Raw genomic sequence first — 16,764 nt, forward strand, 5'->3', positions numbered from 1 at the left:
GCCTGAAAGAAGGCGCGTCAATAGACCACTTTAGCATTAATCATTTATACAATTAATGATAAAGTGGGGGGGCAAACTGTTGACGCATGGTTTTATGCCTCCACCTGACCCAATGATGATATGAGGACAAAGGATGAGGTTTCACAATAAACCAGAAGTGCCTAAATCAAAAATTGAATCAAACCGCCCAAAGGAGTCTGACCCGTGTTAGGGCTGCGTCACGCAGCTAATACCTGCGTGACGGCACTCTTAGTTGCGTCACGCAGCTCTAACGGGTCTGACACCCCTGGCGCGCGCCCGTGCAATGGCCTGCACTATTTGTATGGATACGCGGCAACTGTACGAAAAGTAAGCCGCGTCACACAGGCTTACTGGTGCGTCACGCAGCTACTACCCGCGTGACGCGACTGCCCTGTTGCCCTAGCCATATAAATACTGCATTACACAGCAAAAACGGGACTTTTGAAGCTTTTCTCATTTCTCTCAAAAGACTAAGGCATTTTTAGACAAAAAGGAAATGATTGCGGCTAGGGTTTTCCTCAAAGACTCCAGTGAGTAATCTTGAGGAAGATCAAGCCATTAGGCACATAGATTAAAAGCTTGAAAATACAAAAAGGACATAAAAAAAAAGTAAAAAGAGAGGAAAAGAAAGGTTTTTATTGTTAAGATTGGACGTTGAACACTTCTGGGATCGTGAAGCTTCATCCTTAGATTGGACGTTGAACACTTCTGCAATCCTCAAATCTGAGGGTTAGGTAATCATCTAAACCATTCTTTTGCATTTTTGATACTTATCTATGAAAGTCTCATTTTCTTAGTATTTTAGTTAGTTTGGTTTTGGTTAAGCTACATTTTGCCCATCTTTGAGTGTTTCTGAGTTGTATTAAATCACTGTTAACAAGAAAGAAATGTAAAAAAGGATAGTTTGAAAGGTAGTTGTGGACCAGAGCAGTTGCGTCACGCAGCTACTACCTGCGTGACGCGGCTGTTCATGTCCAAAAGTCTTTGGTTTGGACTGGACCAGCTGCGTGACGCAGCTATTCGTATACCCAGAATATTATTATTCTCGTATTCATATTTAATGTGATATTTTGGATTAATAATTAATAAAATTGGGAATCTTAATAAGGCAAAAATAGTTCCGTCACGCAGCTAGGAGTTCCGTCACGCGACTGTTCTTCATAGAACACCCGCGTGACGCGACTGTTCCAATCTCCAGTAATATTTTAAGAGCTGCGCCACGCGACTGTTCTTCATAGAACACCCGCGTGACGCGACTGTTCTAAAGTTCCATAATCAATAAGAACACCCGCGTGACGCGACTGTTCTTCACGGAGCAGCCGCGTGACGCGACTGTCCTAAAATTTCAGTATATTTTCCTCATTTCATCTCAATTTCATGTTATTAAGCAGCTTTTAATCTCAACTCAGAGAGCGATCAAACATGGGCAAATTAAGATTTAATCAAATCAAATTGATTAATTATTAATGATTATGAGGTTTTAGGGTTTATTTCTCTTTATTTATTATTTATCATATTATCGAATTCGGTTTGTGGCCCGCCTTTAACCATAAGGCAAGAGCGGGTCTTTTATTTTATTTCAGTATGTGTTATGAATGGATGGTGAATGATATACTTTATTTGTGATGAATGCAATGGATGAAATTAATTGGGACGGTTAATTAATTTTCCACATAGGAGCTCGGTTCGATTTGTTCGGGTTGGGTTTAAATAATTGGCTTTTCTAAAATAAAATCAAATTAGAAATTGTAGGTTAAAAGAGGCCGGTTTTTCCGGGCGTCGGCTTCCAACGGGCCGACGTACCCAATTCCCTTACCTAGGACCTCATTGGCTCGCTTGACCAGTTTTCCAAAATAAAAGGCCTTGAATCAAATGGGTTAAAATGGAGTCACTTTTATAAAATAAAATCAAAACGGTCCCATTGCCGAAATAATGGGTGGCGACTTGAAATGTTTTATAAGACCGATTTATTCGGCACCGCATATCCAAAAAGGGTTTTACCACTTCTTTTTAATAAAGTATTCAAGTACACCAAATAAAACCACGATTTTCTCCGGGGGGAAAACATTCCTATGTTTATTTGATCATGAGCAGCTTGGGTTTGTTGGCTCAAGGGTCAAATCTCGGATTTTGATGATTAATACAAAACAAATAAATTTAAATTATGTTATTTGTGCTGATTTTATTTTATGCAGAATTTCTTTGGAAAGAAATCGTACAAGGCAAGTCCTACATTGAGTGTGAAGATTTCGAAGATCCTAGTAAGGTAGGTATTTAGGATATTTTGTAGGATAGAGAGAAAATCCATATATGAGCACAAAAATCTATTTCTCTCTCAAAAATATTTCTCGAAAAATTAGTTTTCTTCAAATAATTTATTTTCGAAAATATTCCTTTAAATCGAAAAGATTTATTTTCCTAAAACTAAAGAGATTTCTTCTCTAAATGTTTTTGGTAATACAATCATACTCTTTTCGGAAATATCTTTTGAAAGATCTAAAATACTTAAATTTATTTTCTTACCTTAAAAACGAAGGAGAATATTTTTCGTTTTTAGTAAGAACATTCTTCCGCAAAAATATTTTCCAAATATTGCTGCCGAAAATCTCTTGTTTAAAGGAAAGCAAAATCGTGCTTTATTCTTTTACCAAAAAGGATAAAATAAATTTTTGGTAACAAAGATTTTCATATCTTCTAAATAAGGAACGAAAATAAGGAAATAAGATATTCTGATTTCAATCTCTTTCCAAAAGGCGACAGCTTCTTAGCTTCCTATATAAAGGAGCTTTCACGTCTTAAACATTGGTGAAGTAAGAGTTTTTGTTTTAAGAGCATTTTCTCATTGATCAAATCTTTATCTCTCAAAACTTACTCTCTACCCCCATTTTCTTTTCATCTCTACTCTTAACGTTTTCAATATTTAAAGTGAAAAGAATTTTTACAATTACTTTTGAAAAATAATTATGTGTTCTAATCGATCTTCTAATCTGATAAAATTGTTTTTCCTGTGCTTATATGAGCGTTTCTTTCTGTCTATTTAGATTGTGTAATCTATAGTAGACAGGCTCTTGATTTGTTAAACTTTTGTGTGTAATAGCTTAGGTTAGAAGCTATTGAGATAGAGGTTATCAAACGACCTTCTCCATGTGTGGGATATTAATGTCTGAATCGAGTTTTCTGTACTCTGCCAAAAATAGAAAAGGGTTGAGGTTAACTAGAACCTTTGAAAAATCTAGTGGGACAAAAGGGTAGATCTAGGTGTTGATCTATTGCCTTGTACTGTTGGTTTGTCTCTTACCCTTTAAAAGAGATAACTTAGTTAAGGATCTCAAGATGCGTCTTGAGGAGTGAATGTAGGCGAGTTAGTGCCGAACCACTATAATTCTCGGTGTTGATCTCTTTATTTCTGAAGTTTGCTTGACACTGGCTCTATAACACTTTTGTTTAATTTTTAGAAACGCTAAAATTGTTAATAATTCAGATGTTCTAAAACGATAATAAGTCTTATCTATTCTGAACATTAGAACTCTGGTATTCTAATAAAGTGAATATACCATGTTCTAACTGTTGCTCTATTCACAGTATATTTCACTGATTGGGTTTCTAGTTAATGTTCTAAACTTTATGAGGATGTTCTAATCCTGATAGCTTTCCATCATAAAGTCTTTCTAAATATTTGATTAAGGCTCTGTGAAGAAGTTCTGAATTTAATAACTGTCTTTCACATAGCTTTATATGATTTCTCAAACTTTATGAGGAAGTTTCAATTTCTATAACTTTCCTTCATAAAGAAGCTCTGATAGTGTATAAGTCAGTGAGAAGCTGTTCTAATTAAATAGCTGCACTTTGCACAGACTTTCTATCTTTTATAATTAGAACATTGTGAGGATATTCTAATCCATATTCTATTCTCACAAAGTTTTGTGTGTTTTCTGCTGCACTTAGAATTCTAATTTTTGTTTAGAATTTCTAAAATTTATTTCAGTTTTTAGAAAACCCAATTCACCCCCCCCTCTTGGGTTGTGCCATATATATTCGGGACCCACAATCTGGTATCAGAGCCTCGGTGTTGATTACAACATACCAAACATAGCCTAAGAAAAATAATCTTCACATTTTTTTAAAACATTTAATAGGTATTTAATTGACCTAATTTTTTCAAGTTGAAGCGTTCAATAAAAATTCTTGTAAGTTTAAGTATTTAATTTTTGTAAGTCATAAGAATTGATCTTATAAGAATTTAAGCTTGAATAATTGATCTAATTCTTGCAAGTCATACATTATAACTCTTGTATTAATTTTCTATTTAAATATAAATTTTATTAAATAAAAAAAATATAAAAACTATTAAAAAAATAAAAAAAAATTGATAGTTTACAATATAATTGTAAATTTAATACAATGAAAATTACTATAAAAAAGCCTAATCTAGAAGTTTTATACTAACTAAAATTCTTAAATTGAGCATTTTTATAGAAGTTTAATTGATCATATCTTAATCAAGAATTGTAGTTCAATTGTACATGTTTTGTTATATCTTAATCACGAATTACATATTATATATCATCACTGTAAATTCATTCATTACTTTATTACTCGTTGACAATTTATTCATATTGTAATTGGATATAAAATTGCTTAATTGCACCCGACGTCTCTCAATTATAGGCACTACCACAGTGTCATCCCTCGAATTCAATTTGTAATAGTAAATTTCCTTAATTTCGATTTGTGTAACCAAAAAGTCCTTTTTACCTGATTTCCGGTGAGGGAAGATGCCAAAAAGTTGACCTGGAGGACCATGTCAGCTATTATTTGGATTTTTAATGTCACATCAATCTCAAAAAATGTGAAACTTCTCTTATACTTTTTCTCTCTCATGCCCATTTTTTCTAGAAACGTGACTTTCTCTTTTATCTAGCCTCGTTAGCTCTTTGAACTACAATGGAATTCTAATAAAACAAACAATGAGAACTCTACATACAGATTCTTATCAGCCAAACATAACAAGAATAAATAAACACCATGCAAATTAAAAAAGAAAAAAACAAAATTTTCATACACTTCACCAATTTTCTCATAAAAGGTATACCCATTGAGTGTTCTTGTTATCATCGCCTCTACATTCTTAGATTTCTGGCCATCAAAATCAAACTTAGTGATCTCCATGAGAAGATCAGTAAAGTCGCTTGCCGCAAATCTAAAATCATGTTCTTTTAAATCTGGATTATATTCTTCATTATCATCATGTGTCGTCCTTCGCCACCTCCTTTAGCCCAAATACAGCTACTTCTGCTAGAGATGATGGATGTTGGCTTAAGGGTTAATTTTATCTTGAGATTTTGATGATTATACAAAATAAATAAATTTAATATTCTTGTATGTGCTAATATTATTTTATGCACATTTTTTTAATATGAAAAGAAATGAAGTTCCTACAACCCAAGACTTTTTTTTTAAGACCATGAAGATTAATGAAGACATTTTTTATTGGTTAGTATTATAATAAGTCTTAGGAAATTATTGTAAGATAGAGAGTAAATAATTTTATAAGCACAAATCTATTTTATCTCTCTCAAAATTGTTTTCAAGTGTTTTTGGATAAATTTATTAACAGGATATAGCCAAAATCTTTACTCTTCACTTTTTCCCATCTAAAATATCTTTGGAGTAAATATCATTGGTGGCTATTAAATGAAATTCAACAAAAAGCTATTTCTGATTTAAAAAGCAATTTCTGATTTATCACAGCTGTCTGTTTCTAATACAGCTGGCTGTTTCTGCTGTAAAAGTTACACTATTTTCTAAACTAAACCTTTCACCTTCAAACCTTGCGTATGTGATTATTAAAAGTGATCTAACGGTTTTTTAATTGCAACCCATGCATTGCCTCTTTAGTTTAAAAATGTCAGAAACTCCATTGCTCTATAAAGCAAAGAATTTTAACGTTAACTTCTAAGAGATTATCATCTTTTCATATAAAAACCCTTTCCTCTTTTAAAAAGATTGGGGTTTTTGCAAAGAGTATAAGTCCATTGTTCAAAGTTTAAATCTCTCAAAGCTCTCTCTTCAATCTCCCTATTTCTTTTCGTCTTTTTGCTTCAAGAAAAATTTTTAAGAGAAAAGAAAATTTTATAACAACATTTTCTGAGGAACAATTCCAATCTTTTAAATCTGTTTTGTAAATCCGTCTTCCATTCTTCCTGTGCTTATATTTGCATTTCTCTCTATCTATATAAATTCTGTAATCTGTTGTAGACAGGTTCTTTAATTGAGAAACTTTTGTGCAATAGCTTAGGTGAAAAGCTATGGTGTAATAGATTATCAAACGACCTTCTCTTTGTGTGAGATTCTAATGTCTTGATTTGAGTTTCTGTTCTCTGCAAAAATAGAAAGGGTTGAGGTTGACTGGAACCTTTGGAAAATCTAGTGGGATAAAGGTTAGATCTAGGTGTTGATATATTTTCTTATATTGTTGGTTTGTCTCTTACCCTTGAAAAGAGATAACATAGTGGAGGATCTCAAGATGAGTCTTGGGGAGTGGATGTAGGCGAGTTAGTGTCGATCAACTATAAATCTCTATGTTTATCTTCTTTTATTTTCTAAAGTTCAATTTGATTATATTCTATTTACACAACTGTTAATCTGTTCAGAAATGCAAAGTTGTTAATGAGTTTCTAATTCTAAATGTGTATAAGCTTTATCTCTGTGAAACATTAGAACTCTGAATTTCTGTATTGTGAATATACCAAGTTCCAATCTGCTTTTAGACATTCAATATAAATCACAATATATGTAATAATTAGTTTTTTTAATCTTGCTTAAAGCTTTGTGAACCAATTCTAAAATGCAATAACTATTTTTCACAAAATCTTTTTAAAATAGCAATAAGCTTTGTGAAAGCTGTTCTAATCGCAAAAATCGTTCTTCATAGAGTCTTTCTAAACTTGCTTAAGCTTTGTGAAGTAGTTCTAAATGCAATAACTATCCTTCACAGAGTCATTCTAAAATTGCTTAAGCTTTGTGAAGCTGTTCTAATAGCAATAGTTGTTCTTCACAGAGTCTTTCTAAACTTGCTTAAGCTTTGTGAAGTAGTTCCACTATAAAAAAAATTGCCATTTTATGACCAAATAAATTCGGTCGCAACTTTGTGACCGATTTGCGACCTATGGACAAACAGTTGCTAATTGTAGCGCTAAAAATTCTCGCGAGTTTGTGTTTCAGTTTGCGACTAGTGTACGACGGATTTGCGACCGATTTTGCGACCATGTATTATTCTGTCGCAAAATTGTGTGCTTTCAAATTAAGGACCAAATTCTGCGAACGATTTATGACCTATTTGCGACCGATTATTTGCGATCGAAGTATAGGGTAGCAAATCCGCAATTTTGGTGCGAAGTAAAACGACGTCACAGAGTTAAAAATTGCGACCGATTTTAATGAAATTTGTCGGTCGCAAATTTTAGGGCTTTAAACGCCAGACACCCTTCTTCTTCTTTCTTCTTCTTTCTTTCTTCTCCTCCTCCTCTCTTCTCCTCCGTTCGCAGCGTCATCCTAGTGTGTCGCCACGCCGCTCTAGGCCGCTTGATGCCGCCATCTCCGCTCCATTGCAACCCCGGTCACTTCTCATCGGCGTTCGCGCTCTTTGGACACAAGTTCAGGTAAGTTTTGCGATTTTTTTTTATTTTTTTCATTTTTTTTAATTGCGATTTATATGTAATTTAATATATATTTAAACTTCTGAATTTATTAAATTTTATTTATTAAATTCTAGAACTTTTATTTACTGACATTGAATTCTTAATGTTTCTTATTTATTAATTTTTCATTATAATTAAATATTATATTTCAATGTATAAATAATAAAACAAAAGCCATGAAATGACATGTTCATTTGCACTGGAAAATAATAATTGTTTGTGGTTTTTGCATTTTGATAGAAAATATTGAGGGCTGAGATCTAAATTCGATCCTATTTAGGTTGTCGTCTTTTGATTTTGATGTAGTTGCTAATGTATTCTATGAGCTATAAGATCAAAATATTAAATTAACTCTGAATTCTGTGATTTGTTATAACGTGGCTATTCAAATAATGATGAGGTCCATTTGCTAATTCAAGCATTTTATTTTTCAATTTGTTATAATTTTAGGGTAATGTATAGATTTGGCATGAAGTTCTAGCAAATTTTGAATCTACTTGACTATTGTGCTTTCCAACTTACCGTCTAAAACACATTTTATTAGGCCATTAATAAAATATTTTATTTATTTATTAATTATGATAAATATCTCAATACATAAAATTTGCTTATAGATGCTTAATATTGTGGTTGCTGTATTGATGATGGTATCATGCTGGAGACTCGATATGACAAGAATCAAAGAAAAATTATCAATGACCAAATGGGAAGTGGAGATGATATTAAAATCCTAAGGAGAAAACTAGGGTGATGATGGTAATTGGTAGGGATGACCACGGTTTGAAATTGAACCAAAATTGAATCGGTCAAAATCGATACTAAACCATGGTCAATAGTTTTCGTTCTAAAATCGTAATTGAAACTGTAAATTTAAGATTTGGTTCCGATTTTGTATTTTATAAAACTGAAACTGGCGGTTTTAGTTTAAAACCAGCAATTTCGGTTTGAAACTGTGAAAACATGTTTTTAAAGAAACTCTTATATTATTTTTTATTTTATTATAGTTTTTTAAAGTATTTTTTAAGATTTTGTATTAAATTGATTTAGTTTTTTTAATAGTAATATTTATTATTATTATTTATTCAAGCTATAAACATTTAAAAATTATTTTAAAAGTTTAAAACATATTATTTAATTTTGGTTCAAAATCAGAACCGGCAGTTTTAAAATCGAAATTGGCGGTTTTGAAATCAAAACTGGCCGTTCTGAAACCATGCAAAATCATGTCCTTTGAAAGTCATGTTTCTCCTGTCATAAAAGTAAGTTTGAGAACATGCATTATTTTCTTTGAGTACTGCATTGATAAAGTGAGGAGTAAGGAATTTTTTTATCATAATTTCTTTTATTCAATTAATTTTAAGAAATATAACCTGTAAGTTATGGAATCTTTGTTGTAGTTTTTTATTTTCTTATGTTTAGGCAAATAAATAGAATTAACAAACTTTAATCGTAAAAAACATTTTAATAATGCATATTTAGCACTCTCCTATTTGAGCATTCTACTTTTTTTTTTTTTTAGAAATTTTTTAATACACTTTCCTAAAATTTTCTACTTTTTTTAGAAACTTTATGTAATTTAATCAATGTAATTTTATGTAATGCAATTTTAAAATTTTGTATTGTATTGAATTGATTGAAAAATAAAAAATTACATGTTATTAATTAATGTTAAAAAAAGAACTAAATCAATTAAAATATGTGCAAGTGAATAAGTATAATTGTGTAACTAAAATAAATGACAAGTAAACATAGTTATGTAACTAAAATTACTCTTTTTTTTGTAATTATGAAATAATGCATTTTATTTGTTATTATTGTTGTTATTATTCTTAAATATTTTGTTGTTTTTAAATGAATGATGCGTTTGGGTTGGAAGCCTAGTAGTGGGCATTTTGCCTTTGGAGAATGTTGGTATGATATAGAAGTGTTTATTGAAGTGTGTTTGTATTTGAGATTTGATTGTGTTGTGCCGAGGTGCTACCGAATTTTTTTCCAAAAAATTCAATATGTGGAATCGTACACTTACCTTTATTATAGTAGGTTCATATATATATATATATATATATATATATATATATATATATATATATATAACCTTAGTATTGAATAAATGAACTTATTGAGTTTAAATTTATATATGGTTACCCTTATTATAGAAATAACATTAGTAAGTTAGAAGTATAAATTGAACATTACATTTAGCATGTTTTAAGGATGTTTTAGACTAATGCAATTACATATAATTTGGCCTTTATAAACACAGTGTTAATTAGGTAAAAAAAATGCGGACTAATCGAGATTGGACGTACTAGAGGTACGAGGTCAATGGGATATTAAGATAAGAGTTCTTGCAGTGTTTCCCGTGGAGGTCGTGGCCTAGGACGCAATGCCCATGAACGAGGAGGGACTATCCCTCCTTCTTCTTCAGGTACGTCTGGGGATTCATCCTTTGCTCAGCGACCCGTACTGCCGACATCACTTCCTTCTGCTCCTTCCTCTTCTATCCCCGTTTCTGGACCAGTACAGGCTTCACCAGCTGCACAGTCACCTACTGTACAAGGTAATCATAAATGTCATTACTATCATTTCAATTATATATTAATTATTTATCTGCATTTATAGCATTTGTCACTTCTTTTGCAGCTTCATCAGATCCACATACCAGCCTCAGTTTGGTAGCGGGACAGTAAGTACTTATTCACTTTTTCCTCTGTACTTGGTTTTGTTCAGATTGTAATGCTTTCATCTAATTATATTTCACTTGTGTTTTTCTTCTCAGTATATATCCATCCTCTCAAGCATCGAGGCAAATTATGAGGATAATCAAGCTGCAACTCCATAAAGAAGGATACACATGGGATGCCGTACCACAAGAGGCGAGAGACTTTTATTGGGAGGAGTTCCAAGTACGGTTTGGTTTAAGTTATATCATCATTCAATGTTTACAATTCATCAAGATACTTCGTTTTATTGAAATTTTATTTTTCATTTTTTGCAGAAGCATTTTGTATGGGACGAGACAATTACAGCTATGCTGAAAGTGGCCTGGGAGAAGCTATGCGCTGATCGATATGCTGACTTCGCCTATAGGATGAGAAGAAGCGGTAAGAAGCAGCAGTGTGTGTCTCAAGAGATATGGGAGAGCTGGTAAAAGGCTTGGGAGGATCTTGTATTTAAGATAAAGAGGGAGATATTTGCACAAAACAGGCGCAGTGAGACTGGCGGTGATGGAGCAGGACCTTCTCGACACACAGGCGGATCAATATCTGCTATAGAGAAAGCTCGATTATTAGTGAGTCAACTAGTCACAGTATATGAAACTGATGTTTAATGAAAGGACACTATATTAATATATCATGTATAAAAATTCATTACTGGCTGAAAAATTAGGTCGTGAGCCCACACCGATTGAGGTGTTTACATACACTCATACTAAGGACCACGATCTTAATACGTTTGTCGATAGACGTGCGGTGAGCATAGATGTAAGTAACAATGAAGAATATTTACATTTACTCTCTAGTCGTTGCAAAGATGTACAAAGTTCAATATAATAAAGCTTGCAACTGCATTGATAATTAATTTTTTGTTTTCAGGAGAACTATACTACAGCTCGGGAGCGTCTTGTTTCTTCTCAGGCCGATGAATCTGAAGCTGAGTCAAGAATTGATGATGTAGCACTTTATCTCAAGGCTGTAGGGGACGAGAAGAAGAGGAAGGTATATGGCATCGGGTCTCAGGCATCACAGTTTTACTGCGGCTCAGCATCTTACGCTTCTGCAGCCAGCGCAGGACCACAGCCCGAGCACAGTGCGCGAGGAGTTTACTGCATTATGGGCTCGTGTTGATGATCAGCAGAGACAGATTGCAGAACTTAGAGCGCATGTCATGCGGCTGTCCAGTCAGCCCGGTGCTGGTACTTCTTCCTCTGATCCTGCGTCTGCTACAGATCGAAATGTTTCGACATCTCAGCAGCAGCCACTACCGTCTCCTGATCCCGATGCTACAGACGATACCTTGGTCACCCCTCCCGGCACTACAACACATCCAGCAGGTACTCCTCCCAGCGATTCGACATTGGATCGTGCAAATGACCAACCGCGTAAATTTGATTTTGGACCTTTTTAGTTTTCCAGTTATTTTTTGAAATTTTGTTCAGTACATTAAAAATTACATTTTTATATTGTTTTTGAATTGCGTTTGTGATATATATATATATATATATATGCATGCCAATTTTCACAGGTGCAAAAAAATTATGGTTTTATAATAATATTTATTTTTTTCTTTTTTTTTATTTTGCGATGGATTTGCGACCGATTTGCAACCAAAAATAAAAACTTTAAATTTAAAATTTGCGACCGCATTTCATAATTGCGACAGACTATTTCTACGACCAATTTATGACTACGTTTCGAAAGGAAAACACGACCAAATTTTGCTACTGATTTTTTAAGTTTTGCGACTGATGAACAAATCGGTCGCAAAATATTTTGCGACGAGCACTTTTGCGACCGATGGTGGTCGGTCACAGATTGGTCCCTAAGTTTGATTAGCGACCGATTTCTTGCGTTTTACGACCGATTTGTCGGTCGCAAAATGCCATTTTTTTGTAGTGTTCTAAATGCAATAGCTATCCTTCATAGAGTTATTCTAAAATTGCTTAAGCTTTGTGAAGCAGTTTTAATCGGTCGCAAAATGCCATTTTTTTTGTAGTGTTCTAAATGCAATAACTATCCTTCATAGAGTTATTCTAAAATTGCTTAAGCTTTGTGAAGTAGTTCTAAATGCAATAATTGTTCTTCACAGAGTCTTTCTAATCTTGCAATAAGCTTTGTGATGAAGTTATAAACTTGATAACTAATTCTCACAAATACTTTCTAATTCCGTTACAACAGAATTCTGATTTTTCTTTTTGAAAGTTAAATTTTTAGAAAATCCAATTCACCCCCTCTTGGGTTGTGCCATATATAAACAGGACCCACAATCAAGGTTACTTTGTTTTGTAAAATTTCATTTCACAAAATTTTGGAACTTGTTGTGTCGTTCTTATATCTCGAATCTAGTCATTTAATTTTAGTAAAAGATGTGACCTAGAAGCCTGTTTGCTTCCATTCTGATTGCTTTTTATTTGAATAATGTCATAAAGAACTTTTGCTTTTTGATTTTTTTAGTTTTACAGGGCTTTGTGATTTTTATTACTTCTCTTCTCTCATTGTCTTCTCTTTTTGAACATGTATTGCAAATAAAAAAAAGAATTATCAAACAAAGTCAAAAGTTATCCTGTGCTTCGATTTTGAAACAAGTTGGTAATGAAAGAACATAGTAGATTATTTCCCATAGAGGAAAGAAAAAATAATGGCCAAAGGAAAGAGGATATAGAAAGGAGAGAGAGAATGTGGGTTAGATGCATGTTTTTGAGAAAGAATGCGCAGGAGAGAGATGTTTTTGAGAAAGAACGCGCAGGAGAGAGAAAAAAGTGTCAGAGAAATTTCACATTTTTGAGGCTGATGTGGTATTAAAAATTCATATAATAGCTAATGTGGTGCTTCAAGTAAGCTTTCCGGCATCTCCTCACCGACAATCAGATGAAAAAGACTTTCTCATGATACAAATAGGAATTAAAGAATTTTACTATTACAAAGTAAATTTGAAACACGTCGCTATGGTAGTGCCTATAATTGAGGGACGCAAGGTAAAATTAAGCCGACATAAAATTGAAACTCTCCTATTTTCATAATGTTTCTCTCAGATATCTTCATCATTATTGATTGTTTCGACCGGCCAACGTGACGAGGACCACCTATGCGATAAGGATGCGACAGTAGGACAATTATTGATTTGTCATGCTGTTCTAAAACCACTAGGCTAAGGATGGACAAAACATATAAAACTGTACGAGTTTAACATGGAAATGTATTTGACCCATAAACAAACCAAGCACAGTTTTTTTTTTTTTTTTAATTTTCTCTTTCAATCAACAGAAATTATATTTAATTATTAGTTGGAAAGATTAATATAACATATGAATTAATAAAAAAAAATGCCTATATACATGAATCACCTTCAGATAACCCTTAATAAAACCTCATTGCCTGAAGGGGCACGTAAAATATGTGCAGGATTGTGGATATAAATGGGTACAAAATGTTGTTTTTTTATGTTATTCTATCTGTCTATTTATGATCCCTACATAAACACTTCAACTTTACAATATAATTTTAATTTTACGGTATTCTGAACTTTAACGTTGTAAATAATATATTGTGCACTTAAATTTATAAATTTTGATAGTATAGAATTTTTAACTTTTATATGCAAAATATTAGTTTGATGTATAGTTAGCATAACTTTTAATGCACTAATTTTTATTTTTTAACTATTTAATAAATGTTTAATTGATTTAATTTTACAAAGTGAAGTGTTTTAATAAAATAATTTTGTAAGTGTTTACTATTTTATAAATTGAAGTGTTTTGTGGATTAAAATAAAATTTAAAGGTGTCATATGGTTAAAGTAATAGCTTAATTAGGGTGTGAAATTATTATTAAATCATTTTTATTTATCTATATCTATATAAATATATAAAAACAAAACCCTTAAAGCTGACATGGCATAAATATAGAGTTTTGAAGTGCTGATTTTGGCAAGGGAAAAATATGTGATTGTAGGTTATTTCAATACCGATTAACTATGATAATTTATTATGCTAATTAAATTTTTATTTTATAGTTTGAAAATTCTGAAGGTATTAATTAAACTTTACAATTGAAGTTTTGAATACCCTATTTAATAATATGGATATACTATAAACTAATAATACGTATCTCTTATTATCAAAAAAAAAAAAAAAAAAAAGCAGTATCTAATTTTCTCTCTCTTGTTTTATCTTTTTTTTTTTTATCATTTTATGGAATCTTTTGATCTTTTTTAGTATTTAATTATTATATGAGTGTTGGCAATATCCATTGATACTAGGCTTTTTGACATTGCTCGCTTCCTTTATATTTTTGGCTCATGTTTGGATATTAATTTATTCACTAATTATGGTTCTCAATATCATATTTTTTGTTGAAATTGATTAAGATATTAATACTATAGATATTTTATTACTATAACATATTCATAATTTATGTGTTCTATATTTTTAGGGTTGTTATTTATAAGCGAATAATTTTATAAGAATTTTCTGAAAAATTTTATATTTAAGACAATAGAAAATATAAATTTATATAATCTGTGCATAGTGGATATATGACTAGTAAATATATACAAAAGCACAACATTGCTTCTATCCTATGAAGACATGTCAATATGAATTAAATGCAAATGATTTGGCTTCTATTTTGTATTTAATTTTAAATTTCAAATCAACTAACTTCTACTAATTTGTAATAATTAATTAGCACTTTCTTCATCTTTTTGTTTATTAATGCACCAGTAGAGGACAGAATGTCCAAACATTACATTAAACGAGCATATTCCTCGTTCGTTTGTCTTTTATCAATCAACTTTTATTTTTTCCTATCATTTATCAACAAATCAGAGCCACACAACGTGCTATGAGTACGGCATCTACTTAGATTTTCAATAATAATAATAATAATAATAATAATAATAATAATAATAATAATAAAATTGAGAAAAGAAAGTGTGAGCAGTTCCCTATAAAAGCAGGTTATAAGGGAGAGGCTAAACACCATCTCTTGCTCTCTTCTTCATTAATTCCTTCTTGCTCTTGCGCTCTTTGTAAGTTATCTTTTTGATAAATTCCTCTAACATTAACTTCCCATTTCTTCTTTCACTAACAGCCTTTACCCAAAATTTTAAACACTACGATCATTCTTTCTTTTCCTAATTATTTTTATAATTTTATGCAATTTTATTAAATAACTATATTTATGTAATGATATCTGTGTTTCTTCATGCAAATGTTTTTATTTGTATGATAATTAATTAAGCATTTTGACAGGTGAAATCAATATGAAACGAGGAAACACGAAGCTCTGCATTATGGTGGCTACATGGTTTTGCTGGAGTACTATTATATTTGGATGGGTATCGGCTAGGGAAATAGATTCTCCATTCTCATCAAACGACCAGTACACAGCTGATTCCGTTCCAACTTTAACCATTACTTATGATGCTGATAAAGATAAGCAAAACTACGCCAAGTTTATTAAAGATCTAAGACAAGCATTTGGCTCCAGCGGTTTAAGCCACGGAATACCAGTCTTACGGGCCTCAGTGGCTGCAAATCAGAAATTTTTTGTAGCCAAAGTCATAAATTCTGGGGATATAGAAGTATCAGTAGGATTAAACGTCATTAATGCATATCTAGTGGCTTATAAGGTAGGAAGTAATTCCTATTTCTTTAACGATCCGCAATATTTGGCTGATGCAAAAAAATATCTTTTCACAGACACAAAGCAACAAACACTAGCATTTACTGGTAGCTATGCAAATTTTGAATCTTTTGCTAAGGTACATAGAGAGCAAGTGGATTTAGGAGTGGTGGCATTAGATAATTACATATATGATCTTCAAAAAAGTTCTCTACCAGCAGACATTGCTAAACCTCTAGTTTCTTTTATCCAAATGGTTTCAGAGGCAGCCCGATTCAAATATATTGAGAACAAAGTATTAGATCAAATTGTTGGATTTAATTTTCTATTGTGGGCTTAATATGTAAAAAAAAATATGTACAGCAGTCCAATTGTAAAGTCAATTTCAAATGTGGTTTTGATTGTAAATAATTGACTATTGAGGTATCAACTAATTATAGATATTAAGTGTAGAGACCATTATATAATTCCTATTTCGTTAAAGGACCGAAATAGGAATTGTACTAACCCTACAGGTATATAAAGGTCGTGGTCCCCAGAGGAGTTGAATACGATTTTAGTTTTACGTTCCTTTCGTACTGCTTCCGCTAAATCGATTCTTCAATTCTCTGGAAGGCTGCAAACCTAATTCTATACATCAAGATCGACGAACAACGATGTCAGGTACGCAACATTTTCTTATTCAATCTATTTTGTTG

At 32.0% G+C, this 16,764-nt stretch overlaps 1 protein-coding gene across 1 annotated transcript; it reads left to right on the forward strand.

Moving 5' to 3' along the window:
• The first annotated feature begins 15,374 nt into the window (after positions 1-15,374).
• LOC105635640 (ribosome-inactivating protein cucurmosin) lies at positions 15,375-16,477 on the forward strand. The gene is made up of 2 exons (XM_012218719.4): positions 15,375-15,470; positions 15,694-16,477. The coding sequence occupies exon 2, from the start codon at positions 15,705-15,707 to the stop codon at positions 16,404-16,406; it is 702 nt and encodes a 233-aa protein (XP_012074109.4). The 5' UTR covers positions 15,375-15,470; positions 15,694-15,704; the 3' UTR covers positions 16,407-16,477.
• Positions 16,478-16,764: the final 287 nt, after the last annotated feature.

Source organism: Jatropha curcas, chromosome 1, assembly GCF_041381405.1.
Source record: "Jatropha curcas cultivar XTBG-Jc1 chromosome 1, XTBG_Jcur_1.0, whole genome shotgun sequence".
NCBI lineage: Eukaryota > Viridiplantae > Streptophyta > Magnoliopsida > Malpighiales > Euphorbiaceae > Jatropha > Jatropha curcas.